Raw genomic sequence first — 14614 nt, 5'->3', positions numbered from 1 at the left:
ATATGGGACTGGCACCCTACCCCTTTGAGTCACAGGCGCCGCCTCCATAAATTCTTTTTTTTATGACAGAGAGTTTTACTCTGTCACCTAGGTGGTTGGAATGCAGTGGCACCCTCATAGCTCACTGCAGCGTCCAGCTCATGGGCTTAGGCATCTTGATTCAGCCTCCTTAGTATCTGGGACTACAAGCATATGCCCTCATGTTCAGCTGTTTTTTTAATTTTTTGTAGAGATAGGGTCTCGTTATGTTGCACAGGCTGGGCCTGGCCTACCTGTAATCCTAGCACTCTAGGAGGCCAAGGTGGATGGATTACCTGAGCTCACAGGTTTGAGACCAGCCTGAGCCAGAGTGAGATCCTGCCTCTAAAAATACCCAGGTGTTGTGGTGGGCACCTGTAGTCCCAGCTACTCGGGAGGCTGAGGCAAGAGAATTGCTTGAGCCCAAGAGTTTGAGGCTGCTGTGAGCTGTGATGCTACGGCACTCTACCAAGGGCGATGAAGTGAGACTCTGCCTCAAAAAAAAAGAAAATTGTTGCTCAGGCTGGTCTCCAACTCCTGGGCTCAAGCAATCCTCCTGCCTTGGCCTCCCAGATTGCTAGAATTGTAGGTGTGAGCCACTGAACTCAGCCCACATTTAACTTTTAACTCCCCCAAAACTTTACTAATAGCCTACCATTGGCCAGAAGCCTTACTGTTAACATAAATGGTCATTAACATGTATTTTATATGTTCTATGTATTATATTCCATATTCTTACAATAAAGTTAGTAGGAAAGAATAAGAAAATGATAAGGCAGAGAAACTATACTATTCATTAAGTGGAAGTAGATCATAGGGTTTTCATCCTTGTCATCCTCACATTGTGCAGGCTGAGGAGGAGGAAGAGGAGCTGGTCTTGCTATCTCATGGGTGGCAGAGGTGAAAGAAAATCCAGGTATAAGTAGACTGGTACAGTTCAAACCCGTGTAGTTCAAGGGTCATGTATATAGTTCTGCAACTCAGTTTTTTATGGGTATTTTTCCAAGCCAGCACACCTGCTGTATCATTCTCATCATCACATCTAATACTTCCATGCTGGGCACTGGCTCAGATGTTTTATTTGAATTATCTCTTTTAATCCTCACAAGCCTGTAGAAATAGATGCTGCTATTATCTCTCTTTATAATGAGGAAGCTGAGGCCCACTGCTGGTAAGTGGCAGAGGAAAAATTAGGACCTTAAAGGTCGAGCCCTGGAGCCTGTGCTCGTAGCCAGGACCCCCAGAGGGTCTCCCTCCCGTATATCATTCAAGGCTGTGTGATGTTCCCCTGCCCACATTCCATTGCTAGCTCTTCCCACTCCCTGTCACCAAGGGGGAGGTGGCATCTCCATCACCAGGGGGTCCTCAGGTGGCCTGTGAGAAGATTGTCCTGCTGCAGAAGAAGCTGAGCCTTGGTTTGAGAGCTGTCCTGTTGGGGTAGACTGGGAGAGAAGCCTGCTTCAAGCATCTTCAAGCAAGAAGGAAGTGGTCTGTGGTTGGCCCCCTGGAGTATGGGAGAAGCTAGGCAGAGCAGAACTTCCTGCAGAAAACACCTGCAAGCCAAGGTCCAGCCTCACTTCTGCCCACCCTGGCACTCACACTTTGCTCCTTAGCCTGTGGGGGCTCAGAATTGGCCAGGACTCCAGAGCTTGTAAGGAATGGTTCCCACCTAAGGGTGTGAACTCTGCAAGGCAGCTCTCACTATGGCTGCTACCTATCAGTGGGACTGTACGTGACACTAGGGAGCTTGGGTTTCCTTTCCACCCAGCACGCACAGCTCTGTGGCTAGACAGACACCAACCACAAGCATCTGGGTTATATTTCTTAGTTTGCAGGGCATTTTCAGAAACTTGTCTCACTCAAACTTTGTGATAACCCCACAAAATAGCTGGTAGTCACTGAACTTTATAAACTCTGAAATGGAACTTTGAAAAAAATAGGTAAGCAGAAGGGCCAGCCTTCTGGTCCTAAGGCCTGGGGGAGACAGGGCATGGGTTCAGGATTTGAGTTGGCCTTACTTTTTGCCCTGGGCACACCCCACCCTTGCTCCCCCAACCCCACTATGGAGGGACCTCCAACTGAGGAAGCTGAAGCTGGTCCTGATATCAGGCAGCTTGGGATTTAAGTTGTCACCAGGCCATGTGCAGACTACCCTGCCTCATGCTGGCTTCTCATCCCCTCCCTGAGGCCAGCCCCATCCCTCTAGTTGAGTGGTTCTCAACCTTCCTAATGCCTCCTAATGCTGCGACCCTTTAATACAGTTCCTCATGTTGTGGTGACCCCCAACCATAAAATTATTTTCTTTGCTACTTCATAACTGTAATTTTGCTACTGTTATAAATCACAGTATAAATATTTGATATGCAGGATGTATATTCATTGTTACAAAGGGGTCGCGACCTACAGATTGAGAACCGCTGCTCTAGTTCCTTCACTGTTTGCTGAGGCCCTGGCTTATTTCCTTCCATTTCTGGGCCTCAGGGGAGAGGTGGGCCTATGGGAGGTTGGTATTGCTGAGCTAGCAGTGGAGACACCAAACGCAGGCAGCTGGTGGTAATGGAGCAGAAGGTGGGCTTTGAAACCAGCCAAACCCAGATTTGAATGCCAGCCATGCCACTTAATTATGTGACCAGGATGGTTTCTTAACATCTCTGAACATCACAGTTTCTTCAGCCGTAAAATGATGATGATCCCTGTAATGCGTTGTAAAGATTAATTAATAAGGTTGATTCTGATTGATTATTTTATCTTTGCACTTTCCTTCAAAAGAAAATTAAGGCAGTGCATGGTGGCTCACATCTGTAATCCTAGCACTCAGGGAGGCTGAGGCAGAGGATTGCTTGAGGTTAGGAGTTCGAGACCAGCCTGAGCAAAAGCAAGACCCCAGCTCTACCAAAACTTGAAAAATTAGACAGGTATTGTGGTGCACACCTTTAGTCCCAGCTATTCAGGAGGTGGATGAGGCAGGAGGATCACTTGAGTCCAGGAGTTGGAGGCTGCAGTAAACTATGATAACATAACTGCACGTTAATTAATTTAAAAAATAAGCTAGCAGGGTGGCACCTGTAGCTCAAGGAGTGGGGCGCCGGCCCCCCCATATACCGGGGGTGGCAGGTTCAAGCCCAGCCCTGGCCAAAACTGCAAAAAAAAAAAAAAAGCTAGCAGGTCCTTTCCACCATAGTGGCTGCCCTGTTACTGGGAGCTGACTCAGGCCCTGCCACTCACCCACCACCCTTCTCCTCAGGTTGCTCCCGGCAGATTGGCTTCTCCTTTGTACGACCCAAGCTCTGTGCCTTCTCTGGCCTCTATTACTGTGACATCTGCCACCAAGACGATGCCTCGGTGATTCCGGCCAGGATCATCCATAACTGGGACCTTACCAAGCGTCCGGTAAGTCTTGAGCCCAGCCTACCAAGGCCACACAGGGCTGCTGAGGGACAGAGGAGTGTTCCCTCCTCCTTGCTGCCACTGTTTATTTGTGTCAAATAATCCAGTGTCACTAGTGGGAAGCCAGTGTCACTAGTGGGGGACAATCTACAGTCCTTGGACAGAGCCCTGTCAATGCCTGCCTCGGTCCCCAGGTGGGAGTCTGAGGATAGTCCTCTGCAGCAACAGACAAAACTGTTTAAGGGACCAGCAACTGGATGGATGGATGGATGGATGCGTGGTAGATAGGTATCTGGCCACCTGGCTACACCCCTTGCTTTCAGCCTTGCCTTTGCAAACCCCGTGAGGCCCAGCTGACTGCACTTCCTTGCAGACCTTACATGGGCTTATTTAATTCGTGTTTTTAAAGAGCATTTTTTTCTGGGGCTCCCCTCATTATTAAAATAATACATGATTATTGTTTAACATTTTTAAATTACAGAAAAGCCCAAAGACAAATCAAAATTATGTGTTGTAGCCCAGAGATAATGACTGTCACATTTTGAGGTATACCCTTTTCTGTGCACTTACGTAAGCAACTATTTTTCTAAAGTTAGGATCATACTAGCCTTTCACTGCTTTATAACAGTTCACTTAATATATCTTAGGTACTTTTTTGTTCAGCAAATGCTTTTGAATAGAATGTATTCTAAGGTCTTTTTGTTTTCCTCCTCTCCAGCTGAGTGTAGCCACTTTTCTAGCTGCGTTATCACAACAACTTCACCTTGGGCCTCCTCATCTGCAAGGGGGGTTATGACAGTGTCTGTCGTGTATTGACAGGGTGCACCTGTCACTCAGAACAGTGCCCTTTCCTCCCACAGACCTGCCATCCCTCCTTCCCTGAATCCCTTTGGTCAGGGTCTGCCAACGGGCGCAAACTTGGCTTTCTTCCAAAGGCACAGATTTCTGCTAAGACAGACAGAGTATTATGAGGAAGAAGCTTGCAGCCAAGAAGGCTTGATGTGTGGCTGTGTTTTCCTCGGAGCCTAGGGAGGTGACTCTTAGTCACCCTGGGGAGAGGAAACCCCAAAGAAGTTGGCATCATTCTGGGTTTATTGTTGTTCACATTGTCCCTAACCTACCCTCAGTGTTAAATATTTAACTAACTACTGAGAGAAAATTAAATGATAATTTAAATAATAGTAAGTACAATGAAAATATTAATTGTAAAATATTAAATTAGAATCACCCTAAATGCAAAGAACCCCAGATCATAAAATACATTCACTATTTACAAACCCCTGATACATCTGTTGTACCATCTCCTTATTCACTGCTGTAATCCTTATACCACTTCCTTTTTCTAGCTAGAAAATCACAATACTTTTCTAGGCCTATCTGAGATCAGGAAATCCCTGGTTCCCTCTCAGAGATCATTGGCCTGGGAAAGACAGTAAAATTGAAAGTAGAAAGTGGCGCCCACAGGTTTGGGGCCTATTGTTAACGGTCACTGTTGTGGCTGACCTACTTGTGCTGAGGCCTGGCTGGCACTTGGCAGAGTGTCAGCCAGGCTGGGCTTCTTTCTTTGTCTGTCTCTCCATTCCCACAGTGTAGGAATAGCCCTCAGGGAGTGCGAAGCCCCTGCCCATCACTTGGCAGCGTGTAGCACACATTCCTATGTGTTACTTCATCTGAGCCTCACCCCAGGCTTGAGGCTGAGTCACGGCAAGAGCTGGGCTAGGGCTGGAGAACAACAGTTTGACCTAAGTCACCAGGGCAGTTTGCCCTTGGGCTGCCCCTGGGCTGTGGGGCTGCTCCTCAGGACCCTGAGATACGGGAAAAGAAGGGGTCATCCACTGCTGGGGGAGGCCAGAGATGCTGGTGGAGCTGGCAGACAGGAGGGCAGAGGTCTTCCCAGCCCCCAAATACAGGGACAGGTCTCCTGAGGGCCTGCCAAGTCCCCCAGTCCTCACGCCAGGCACTCACACAGCCCCTAACAGCAGCATGTGTTTACTGGGAGTGTGCTCTGTGCCGGACCCTGTGCCAGGAGTCCTGTGGATGACCTCTGTTACCCTAAAGTCAAAATCATCCCATGGGAAAGAAGCCCTAGTCCTGGCAGACCCTGGCAAGTGCCAGCCAGGCCTCAGCATGAGTGGGTCAGCCAGAGGAGCAATAGCAAACGATAAGGCTTCAAACCCACAAGTCTTGGGTGCTTTTATTTTCCCCATTTTAAAGATGAGGAAACTAAGTCACAAGGTCATACAGGCAGGAAGTAGTGGAGGCCAGATTCAGCCCAGGTCTGACTCCAGAGCTGGGCTCCTAATCACTACACAGTAATCAACTATGGGGAACATCTCAGCTCCACTGATCTTATCACACAGTGGGGACACTGCAGGAGTGAGGGACTTCCTAGTTATTGTGGCAGCCTGATGTTCAGAGACAGCACCTCAGCTCAGGCCTGGGCTTTGCTCTCCACAGGCATTTGGAGGAGCCACTTTAGCTTCCCTGAGCCTGTTTCCTCATCTATAAAATGGGGGTGATGACACCTTCCCTGACAGGTTGTTCTGAGGATGAAGGGGGTTACATGGTCAAGGCCCCTAGCCCAGTGTTTGATAAATAGGTGCTCAATTATTGGCACTGGTATTAGGGTTGGGACCGAGGGTAGAACCTTCTACACCCTGTCAGTTGGGAGAGACTGACGGTCACTCAACCCTACAGGGAGGCATGGGGGATTCCTGGTGAGAGCTGGGGGAGGTCTGGAAGCCTCATACTAAGCTGAGTCTGATCTGCGGCTTCCTGTGGCTGGAGCCTGACTCAGACCAGCACCTGGTTCCTGAGTCAGAGCCCAGAGGGGAGCGCCTGTTTCCTTTAGGCAGGAAAATGGGGCTGGGAGGACAGGAAAGCATAGGGCGGGTCTGTGAGGCCTGAGAGAGGGGCAGTGACCAGGGTGGCCCTGGGTCTCAGCATGGAGGTGGAGGGGCAGCTGCCATTATGGCATGGATGAGTTTGGGAGTAAACTGGCTATGTGAACTGTACCAGTTATGAGCTGTGTGACCTTGGCCACATCACTTCATCTCTCTGAGCTGTTTCCTCATCTGTGAAGCACCTCAGGTGAATGAGTAGGTAGGTAGTGTGGGGCCAGAAGCACGCACATGAGCAGCCCGATGGCCCACAGGTCTGCCGGCAGGCCCTGAAGTTCCTGACACAGATCAGGGCCCAGCCCCTCATCAACCTGCAGCTGGTGAATCCCTCACTATATGAGCATGTGGAACAGATGCACCTCATCGGGAGGAGCAGGGAGCAGCTGAAGCTTTTGGGGGATTACCTGGGCGTGTGCCGGAGCGGTGCCCTGAAGGAGCTAAGCAAGAGGTGAGCATAATGCATGTGTGTACACAGGGGTGTGTGCATGCAGGTATGTGTGCACCTTCTTGAGGCAAGGCATCCACTTGTCCACTTGGGAGAGATGCCGGGGCTGGTCGGCACTCTCATTTCCACTGAGCTTGGGAGATTACTGTATCCTTTGAGGGTGGTTTTTGAGTTTTGTTCGTATAGTCATTTGTTCTTTAAAAATATTTATTGAGAACATACTAAGAAGCAAGCTCTGGGCTAGGTGTGTGGGATACAGTGGTGAGCAAGGCAGAGCCAGGTCCTACCTTTTGGAAGCTTTTGGCCTGGCAGGGAAGACAGATGAGTAAGCTGGCAATTCCAACCAGGGGTGAGGGCCTGGAGAAAGAAGTAGGGTGCTGAGACCAGCAGCAGAGATGAGAGGAGAGCAAAGTGGGGGAGACTTCCTGGAGGAAGTGACTTCCACGGTGAGACCTGAAAAGTGAGTAGGAATTAGGAAGGGGAAGAAGAGGGGAAACCAGACGGAAGAAATGGCATGTGCAGGCCATGAACAAAGGCATCAGCTGTGGGCAGAGCAGGGAGCACGCTGGCTGGAGCAAGGAGGGAAGTGGGGAGTGTGGTGAGGGGCAGGCAAGAGCCAGATCACGGAGGGCAGGGCCCTGTCTCCTCCCTGCCCCAGCCAGTCCTCCATCCCAGGTTGCTTGGTGCTGTCCAAGGCAGCTTCCCTCCCAAAATTGTCCAAAGAGCCAGCCTGTGCTGGGCACTGGGAAGCAGCACTGCACCTGCAGCCCTTGCTCAGCCCCAAACCCGCTGCGTGAGTCAGGGTAGTGGCTTCACTTCCCAGAGCACCAGCTTTCCCATCTATAAAGTGGGCCAGTGGTCCCTGAGTTCTTGCGGCCTTCCTGAGTTGTGGCGAGGACCACACAAAGGGCTTCTGAACCAAAGGTACCCATGTGTCAGTGTGGTGTGTGTCCTGAGGGAGGCACCTGTCCCGGCGTAGCAGGGGAGCTCTGGAGGAGATGGCATCTGAGCTGAGCCGAGAGTTTGCAGAGTTCTTTTCCTTGTTTCTTTAAAAAAATATATTTTTTTCTTCTTACAAAGATAGTCTTCAAAGAGAAGGATATTTGTGAAAGGGAATGAAGCAGACCTTGAAATCCCACACCGCCTGCTTCCAGCCCTACTCTGGACACACATGTTAAGACTCAGTGCCTGTAGCTCGGTGGTTAGGGCACCAGCCACATACACCAAGGCATGCGGGTTTGAACCCAGCCCGGGCCTGCTATACAATGACAACTGCAACAAAAAAATAGCCGGGCATTGTGGCAGGCTCCTGTAGTCCCAGCTACTTGGGAGGCTGAGGCAAGAGAATCGCTTAAGCCCAAGAGTTTGAGGTTGCTGTGAGCTGTGACGTAACGGCACTCTACTGAGGGTGACCTAGTGAGACAATCTCAAAAAAAAAAGACAGTTGCCTGCACACCAGTAGCATCATGTATATATTGAATTAAAGTTTAGAAAAATGACTACAGAGAAGAAAGGGCAGGGAGGAGCCTTTCCTGGCTTAGGGACCTATAGTGGGAGGCAGGTAGGGGCGCAACTCACCAGGGCTCCAAGGGCCTAGGGTGCCACACTGAGGCTTTTGGACTTTATTGGCCACCAACAGGGAGCCATTGGAGGATTCTGAGCCCTGAGGACTATCATGCCTGATCAGTGTTTTAGAAAAGACCCCTCTGGGGTAGTGCCTGTGGCTCAGTCGGTAAGGCGCCGGCCCCATATACCGAGGGTGGCGGGTTCAGACCCAGCCCGGCTGAACTGCAACCAAAAAATAGCTGGGCGTTGTGGCGGGTGCCTGTAGTCCCAGCTACTCAGGAGGCTGAGGCAAGAGAATCGCTTAAGCCCAGGAGTTGGAGGTTGCTGTGAGCTGCGTGATGCCATGGCACTCTACCGAGGGCCATAAAGTGAGACTCTGTCTCTACAAAAAAAAAAAAAACCCTCTGGCAGCAGTGGGATACAGTCAGTAGAGGGGAGCCAGGGAGGGCTGGTTTCTTCCTCTCAGGCCTTTGGGAACTTATCACAGAGATGCCCCATAGGGGTGTCCATCCATCAGACCCCAGGTGTTCTTCCCAACAGCTAGGGAGGGTGGGCAGAGGGTGGCCAGGGCTCTTCCCACTCCGTCACTTTGTTGGTTACAGGAACTGAGATATAACCTATTTCCCACTCACCTAGAGAGCCCTAGAAATTCCTCTATGCCCTTCCCCAGGCAGTCAGCCTCATGCCAGAGGACCAAAGGGGTCTCCTCATTGTGTGGGTGGAGAAACTGAGGCCCAGAGTAGGCCTGGGGTGTGAGAAGCACGTGGGCTTCTTTCCTGGAGGGCAGCAGGGGAGTGGCCTCTCACCCAGGCCAGTGCTCTCTCCTCTCTGGCCTTGATGAAGCATTGCTGAGAAACCAGTTGCAAGGCCTCACTGAGAGTGTGACAGGCCTGGGGTAGAGGGGCTCCGTAACTGTATGCAGAGGGCAGATGACAGAGAGAATTCTTCACCCAAATCAACCCCACCCTGCCTGCCAGCTCAGGGCCAGCCTGTGTGTCCCCTTGTTTTCCTTGACACCCTCCTGTCCTCAGAAAGCTGGATGTTCACTGGGAACACCAGCATAGTCAACTGAGTGGCCAATTGGCCCCATGGCTTGTCTGGCTGCTTGGTGGCACCACCTCACCCCAGATAGGGTTTCCCCAAGATCACAGCAGAGGCCATAGTGGGGTAGGGGGTGGGGGTAACGCAGCCAAGCAACCATTCCAGATGTCCCATAGCCTGCACTCAGGAGCCCAGCCTCAGACATGGCACCATCCTGCCCCCAGATGTCCAGGGCATGTTCTCAAGTATGGTCTGACATGGAGTATTCTCCACACGCACACACACAGCAAGGCCAGGCAGGTTTTTGTAGCGGGAGATTTTGGGTAGATGTTTCCTTTCTGTCCCTCAGGATGTGACCTGCGGGATCCCTGCTATTGGTGTGGTAGAAACTAGAGCCAGTTTGGCAGCTGAGCCCTCATCCTCTGCTCCCCACCCCTACCTCTGAAATGGGATCTGCTGTGCTTAAGACACTTCTCAGTTCCTCTCACATAGCACTGAAACCAGAGAGGAATGCCTGTCCCTCCGCTAGACCAGGAGCTGCAGGAGGCCAGAGGCCATATCCTGTGCATTTCTGCCCCTGCGCTGTCCCTGGTGTGTAATGATGGCAGTAACACAACAGCCAGCATCATTCTCCCTGTAGGCCCTCACCAGGGAGAATCGGCTCAAGCTCTGCAGCTAGATAAGACTCCTGTTCAGATGCCAGCTCTGCCACTGACTAAGCTGTGTGACCTCAGGGTGGTTACTTACCTTCTCTGTGTTTCTTCTTCTCAAAATGGGATTATACTAGCACCAGCCTTCCAGGATTATTGTTTTGTTTTGTTTTTCCAGTTTTTAGCTGGGGCTAGATTTGAACCCGCCACCTCCGGTATATGGGGCCAGCAGGCACCTTTGAGCCACAGGCACCACCCCTCCCAGGATTATTGTGAGGATCAAATGAATGAATACATGTAAAGCTCCCAGCCCAGTTCCTGGTGTAAGTGTTAGCATTCATCATTGTGGTCCTCATTAATTATGTGATGACTGCGTGCTAGGCACTGTGCCAGATGCTTTAAATAAATACATCATTTAATCCTTAAAACAACTCCATTTTTCAGAGGAGAAAGATTAACCTCAGGATCCGAGAGGTTAAGTAACTTGCTTTAGGTCCCACCAGCTACTTAGTTACCTTGAAGACCAGGTCCCGGGTCCTGGCAGGCTGGCTCCTGCTCCTAGCCACTGCCCCACCCAGGCAAGAGGTGTCTGTACCTGGCTAGCAGTGCTAAGGGAATGAAAATAACATAGGCTGGCCTAGCTCCTGGAAACCCTTCTAAAGAATCTCTTGTATTTTCTTTGAAGGCTCAACCACAGGAATTATCTCCTGGAGTCTCCCCACAGGTTTAGCGTCGCTGACCTCCAACAGGTGAAACATTGTGCTTCTCCTCCCACCAGGCCTCCCTAGTGGGACCTTGTTCCTGGAGAAATGAGACGGCAAGAGGGGTGGGGGCAGGAGGGTGCCTGTAGTTTACCCCGACAAGACAGCAATCTTCAGCTTTAACCATACCCCAGAACAGGCTGTCCTGCTGCCCCAAAGCTTCCTGGGCGGTGACTGTGCCCTCCACCCCCTGGAATACCCAGGCACCCCAGCAAATCCCAGGGCACAGGGGTGAAAGTTTGAAACGCTCCTTTCCTCACGGGAGGGCCCCATGGATTCAGTTCTCATCTATATATCCCACACCCTCCAGTGCCCTCATTGCACAGGGCTGGACACCTGCATTGCTCAGCCTGCTTCGGGGAAGGTGTTGTCACCCGTGTGGGATCTGAGGGTAGAAGTTCTCCAGACAGGGTGCCGCGGAGCCTCAGCGCAGTTGCTGAAAGGCCTGGTGCCACGCTTGCCCTCCTCAGATCGCAGAGGGGGTGTACGAAGGATTCCTCAAGGCCCTGATCGAATTTGCCTCCCAGCACATCTACCACTGTGACCTGTGCACCCAGCGTGGCTTCATTTGCCAGATCTGCCACCATCACGACATCATCTTCCCCTTTGAGTTTGACACCACAGTCAGGTATGTGTGATACCAGCCAGCCACCTCACAGTCCCGCCCCCCACATTCACAGCCTGGACAACAGTCCCAGAGTGGCAGTCCCAGCTCTGTGGTACAGGAAAACATTGGACATCTACTCTGTGCCCCTGCCAAGGGGTGGCGAGGTTGTCCAGGGCAGCCAGCTGAGCAGTCATGACAGCTCAGGAGACGAGATGTGCTTCTACTGAGCTGTCATCTTCCTAGAGAAGAGGTGGCCGCTGGCTCTCTGAGTGGGGCCTCAGACTGTGAATGGGTTGAGGAGGGACTGGATGAGTTTCTGCCCCACAGTGTTGGCACCAGGCATGGCACAAAGTGGGCATCTGGTGGATGGTACCTGCCACTGCCTCTGTTGCTATCAGGATCACTCTTGTTCCCAGTTATTGCTCATTTCAGGAGACTCTAAATGGAAAAGTTCATGCAAACCTACCTGCAACCCATATAGGAGTGGGAGTTCCCACTAATGCTGGGAGCATTAGTTCATTTTCAGTAGGTGTCTGTTGGGCAGGATTCAGCGGACCTAGGGCTGACTTTTTAAACTGCAGAGTCTTTTAAACATAGGCAAGAAATCATTTAGTGACTCTCAAGCAGCATTTATAAGAAATGAAATAGAACAGAGAATATCAGCATGTACTGCCTGACTTATGGGCAAGCATTGTTTCAAGATTCTCTTGCTAGGGATGGCATGGCACAGCCACAGCCATGTTGTGGGCCTGGTCAAAAGCACTGACCACAGGGCAGCCCCCCATCCAGACAGCACAAGCAGCGCCTGCACTTTCTCTCCAGGTGTGCCCAGTGCAAGGCCGTCTTCCACGAGAGCTGCCAGGCCGTGGTGAAGGAGGGCTGCCCACGCTGTGCCCGCCGGCGCAAGTACCAAGAACAGAACATTCTCACCTAACCCCCATCACTAGACCCCACCCCGGAGGCCGGGGGGTAAGAGCCATTAGCCCAGGCTGCTCCATCTCATGGTATCCCAGCTGTGTCCCCTTAACGAGAAGACCCTCAAATGTGACCAGTGTACAGGCCTCCCAGAGAAAGCCAAGGATGCCCCAATGATGCCCCATGGCCTCCCTGCTACCAAGTGTCCCCTGTCTGGGGGTGGCAGGGGGCCTGTTCCTAACCAGGCCCTGGCTCACCACTGTCACAGCACTTCCGTTAAGGCTGTTCAAACACTGTGGAAATGAGACCTGAGGAGCATATTCAATTCCAAATTCCTGATTAAAAGGTCTAGTTTTTTAAGGTGGGTTTTTCCCCTTCATATTGCAACAGAAAATATTTTTTTATACTTGACCGTACACAAGTCACCCATGAAATCCAGGCATTCTCACCATGAGCAGATGTTCAGGAGCCACTCAGGCCTGGCCTGGCAGCAGCAGGTAACAAATATATGAGTTGCTGCCAGGACAGAGCCTGGTGCTGGACCGGGTGCCTTGCCTTCACCCTCCTGCCACATGCCAAACTACCTGGTGACCTCTTCTTCCTGTCCCTGTGTCTTTACTCCCCACTCCTTACCTGAAGGGCCCATCCCCTTTCTTGGTGTCAGACTCCCTGGCTCTTCCCTAGCCAGGGCTCTTGGTCCTTGCAGGACAAGGAGAAATGACTCAACCAGCACTGTCAGCACTTTGCACCTTCCTTGGTTCAGGGAAGGTCATCACCTTGCCCACCCCCTCATCCCCTGTAAAGATGGGCAGGGTGCTGCTGCCAACGCCACAGGCCTTCCTCCTATGGGCTCTTGGGTCACAACCCTGCCTGGCTGACCCCTCCTGAGCAGAGATAGGCGAGACCTCAGAAGGGACAGTGATCCCAGGGAGGGGCTGGCCTTGGGTGCCATGACGACGAAGCCCTGCACTGTGGAGAATGGTCCTTCCACGTTGAGATGTGCAGGGATGCGCAGAGAAGCTGCCCTAAGAAAGCAGCCTCAGCCTCAGTCTTATAAAGCCATTAAATTCCCAAAGCTTCCTAACACTTGCCAGCAGGGGTGCTGCTGGACTTTGGGAAATGTCCTTGGCCCAGGATTACCTTTGAAAGGGATCTTGAGGCTGTGGTGGGAGCCTGAAAATGTTTTCACAGTGATGCTGAGACCCTTGAGGTTTAGGGGGAGGGGCATGGTCTCTGTTCCTTTCCCCCACCTCTCCTGGACCCAGCAGGCCCTCTCAGCCCTGGGGTCCTCCAGCCATCCTACCTGCATTCAACTTGGAGTTGGAGGCCTCAGGTGATCTATCTGTCACTGTCAAGAAATGAGCCTTCCACCCCTCCCTGGGGGTGATCAGCTGCTGAGTCATCAGAGCTAGATGAATGTGCAATAGAAGAGAGGAGGCGGCAGGCTGGCAGGAGGGGGCTGGAGGGGGCGCCAACAGCTCCTCACAGTCACAGAAGATGGTGTGCACCTGCACCCAGACACCCTGGCCTCCTAAACTGGGTGCGTGTCCTTCTCCCCACCCCACCAACCACAGCCTGCATTAACGCTCCACCACAAAGTCGCAAACATGATCAGAGCTCTCACCACCCCATCCCTGTGTGGGCAGGAGTCTAGCCTGGGGTGGGTTTGGGCCTCTGAGGATATTCCCAGGAGGTCCCCAAGGAGACAGCGGGGTGAGGCCCTGGTTGGAGGGGCCTCCCCCACCTGGATTATTAGCATTAGAGCTGGCTCCCTCCCTGTGACCAAGAAGCTGCTAATGCTTTCAGATGAGTTGACTCTTAACCACCGCCCCCAGAGTGGAGCACTGATGTGAACTTCAGTAGTGCCCACATTATTTTAAAATGTTATTTTATGCAATAAACTGTTCCTAATGACTGGGGCTCTGGCCCTGAGAAGTGCTTTGTTTTGAAGGAATTGCTGTCGTGTGATTTTTGCAGTAAAGACTTGTTCTTTCTAATCACTGGCCTGGCTTCTGAATCCTGACACTGCCGCTGCTTGGTGGAAGGCCACCAGCCATCATTACCGTCTGATAGGGCCCCCTCTTTTTAGTCACAGGGGAAGGCTTGAAGGGGGTCAGTGACAAACATTTGCAGCAGGGGGCTTGTGTGCCAGGAGTGGGTAGGGAGGGGACAGTAAGTAAGCAACAGTGTCAGTCTACATGCCACCGGCTACTCACCACTCTGGCCATGTCCAGCAGTCAGCCTCCCCCCCCCAACTCCAGTAGGATTTCAGGAGCTTTGGAGAGGTTTACTCACACTCATATAGAAGCTGAAATCAGCACCAC

The 14614-nt window shown here is 51.7% G+C and overlaps 1 protein-coding gene across 1 annotated transcript in view; it reads left to right on the top strand.

Annotated features, from left to right (window-relative positions):
- PLEKHM1 (pleckstrin homology and RUN domain containing M1) overlaps window positions 1-14290 on the top strand; it is a 53698-nt gene extending 39408 nt beyond the window's left edge. The window contains exons 8-12 of the mRNA XM_053568055.1: window positions 3263-3408; window positions 6560-6753; window positions 10693-10756; window positions 11239-11396; window positions 12198-14290. Coding sequence (XP_053424030.1) covers window positions 3263-3408; window positions 6560-6753; window positions 10693-10756; window positions 11239-11396; window positions 12198-12309 — 674 coding nt within the window. The 3' untranslated portion in view covers window positions 12310-14290. The remainder of the gene's footprint in view (window positions 1-3262; window positions 3409-6559; window positions 6754-10692; window positions 10757-11238; window positions 11397-12197) is intronic.
- Window positions 14291-14614: the final 324 nt, after the last annotated feature.

Source organism: Nycticebus coucang, chromosome 18 (assembly GCF_027406575.1).
Source record: "Nycticebus coucang isolate mNycCou1 chromosome 18, mNycCou1.pri, whole genome shotgun sequence".
In the NCBI taxonomy this organism is placed as follows: domain Eukaryota; kingdom Metazoa; phylum Chordata; class Mammalia; order Primates; family Lorisidae; genus Nycticebus; species Nycticebus coucang.
This window is presented reverse-complemented; position numbering and strand designations above follow the sequence as displayed.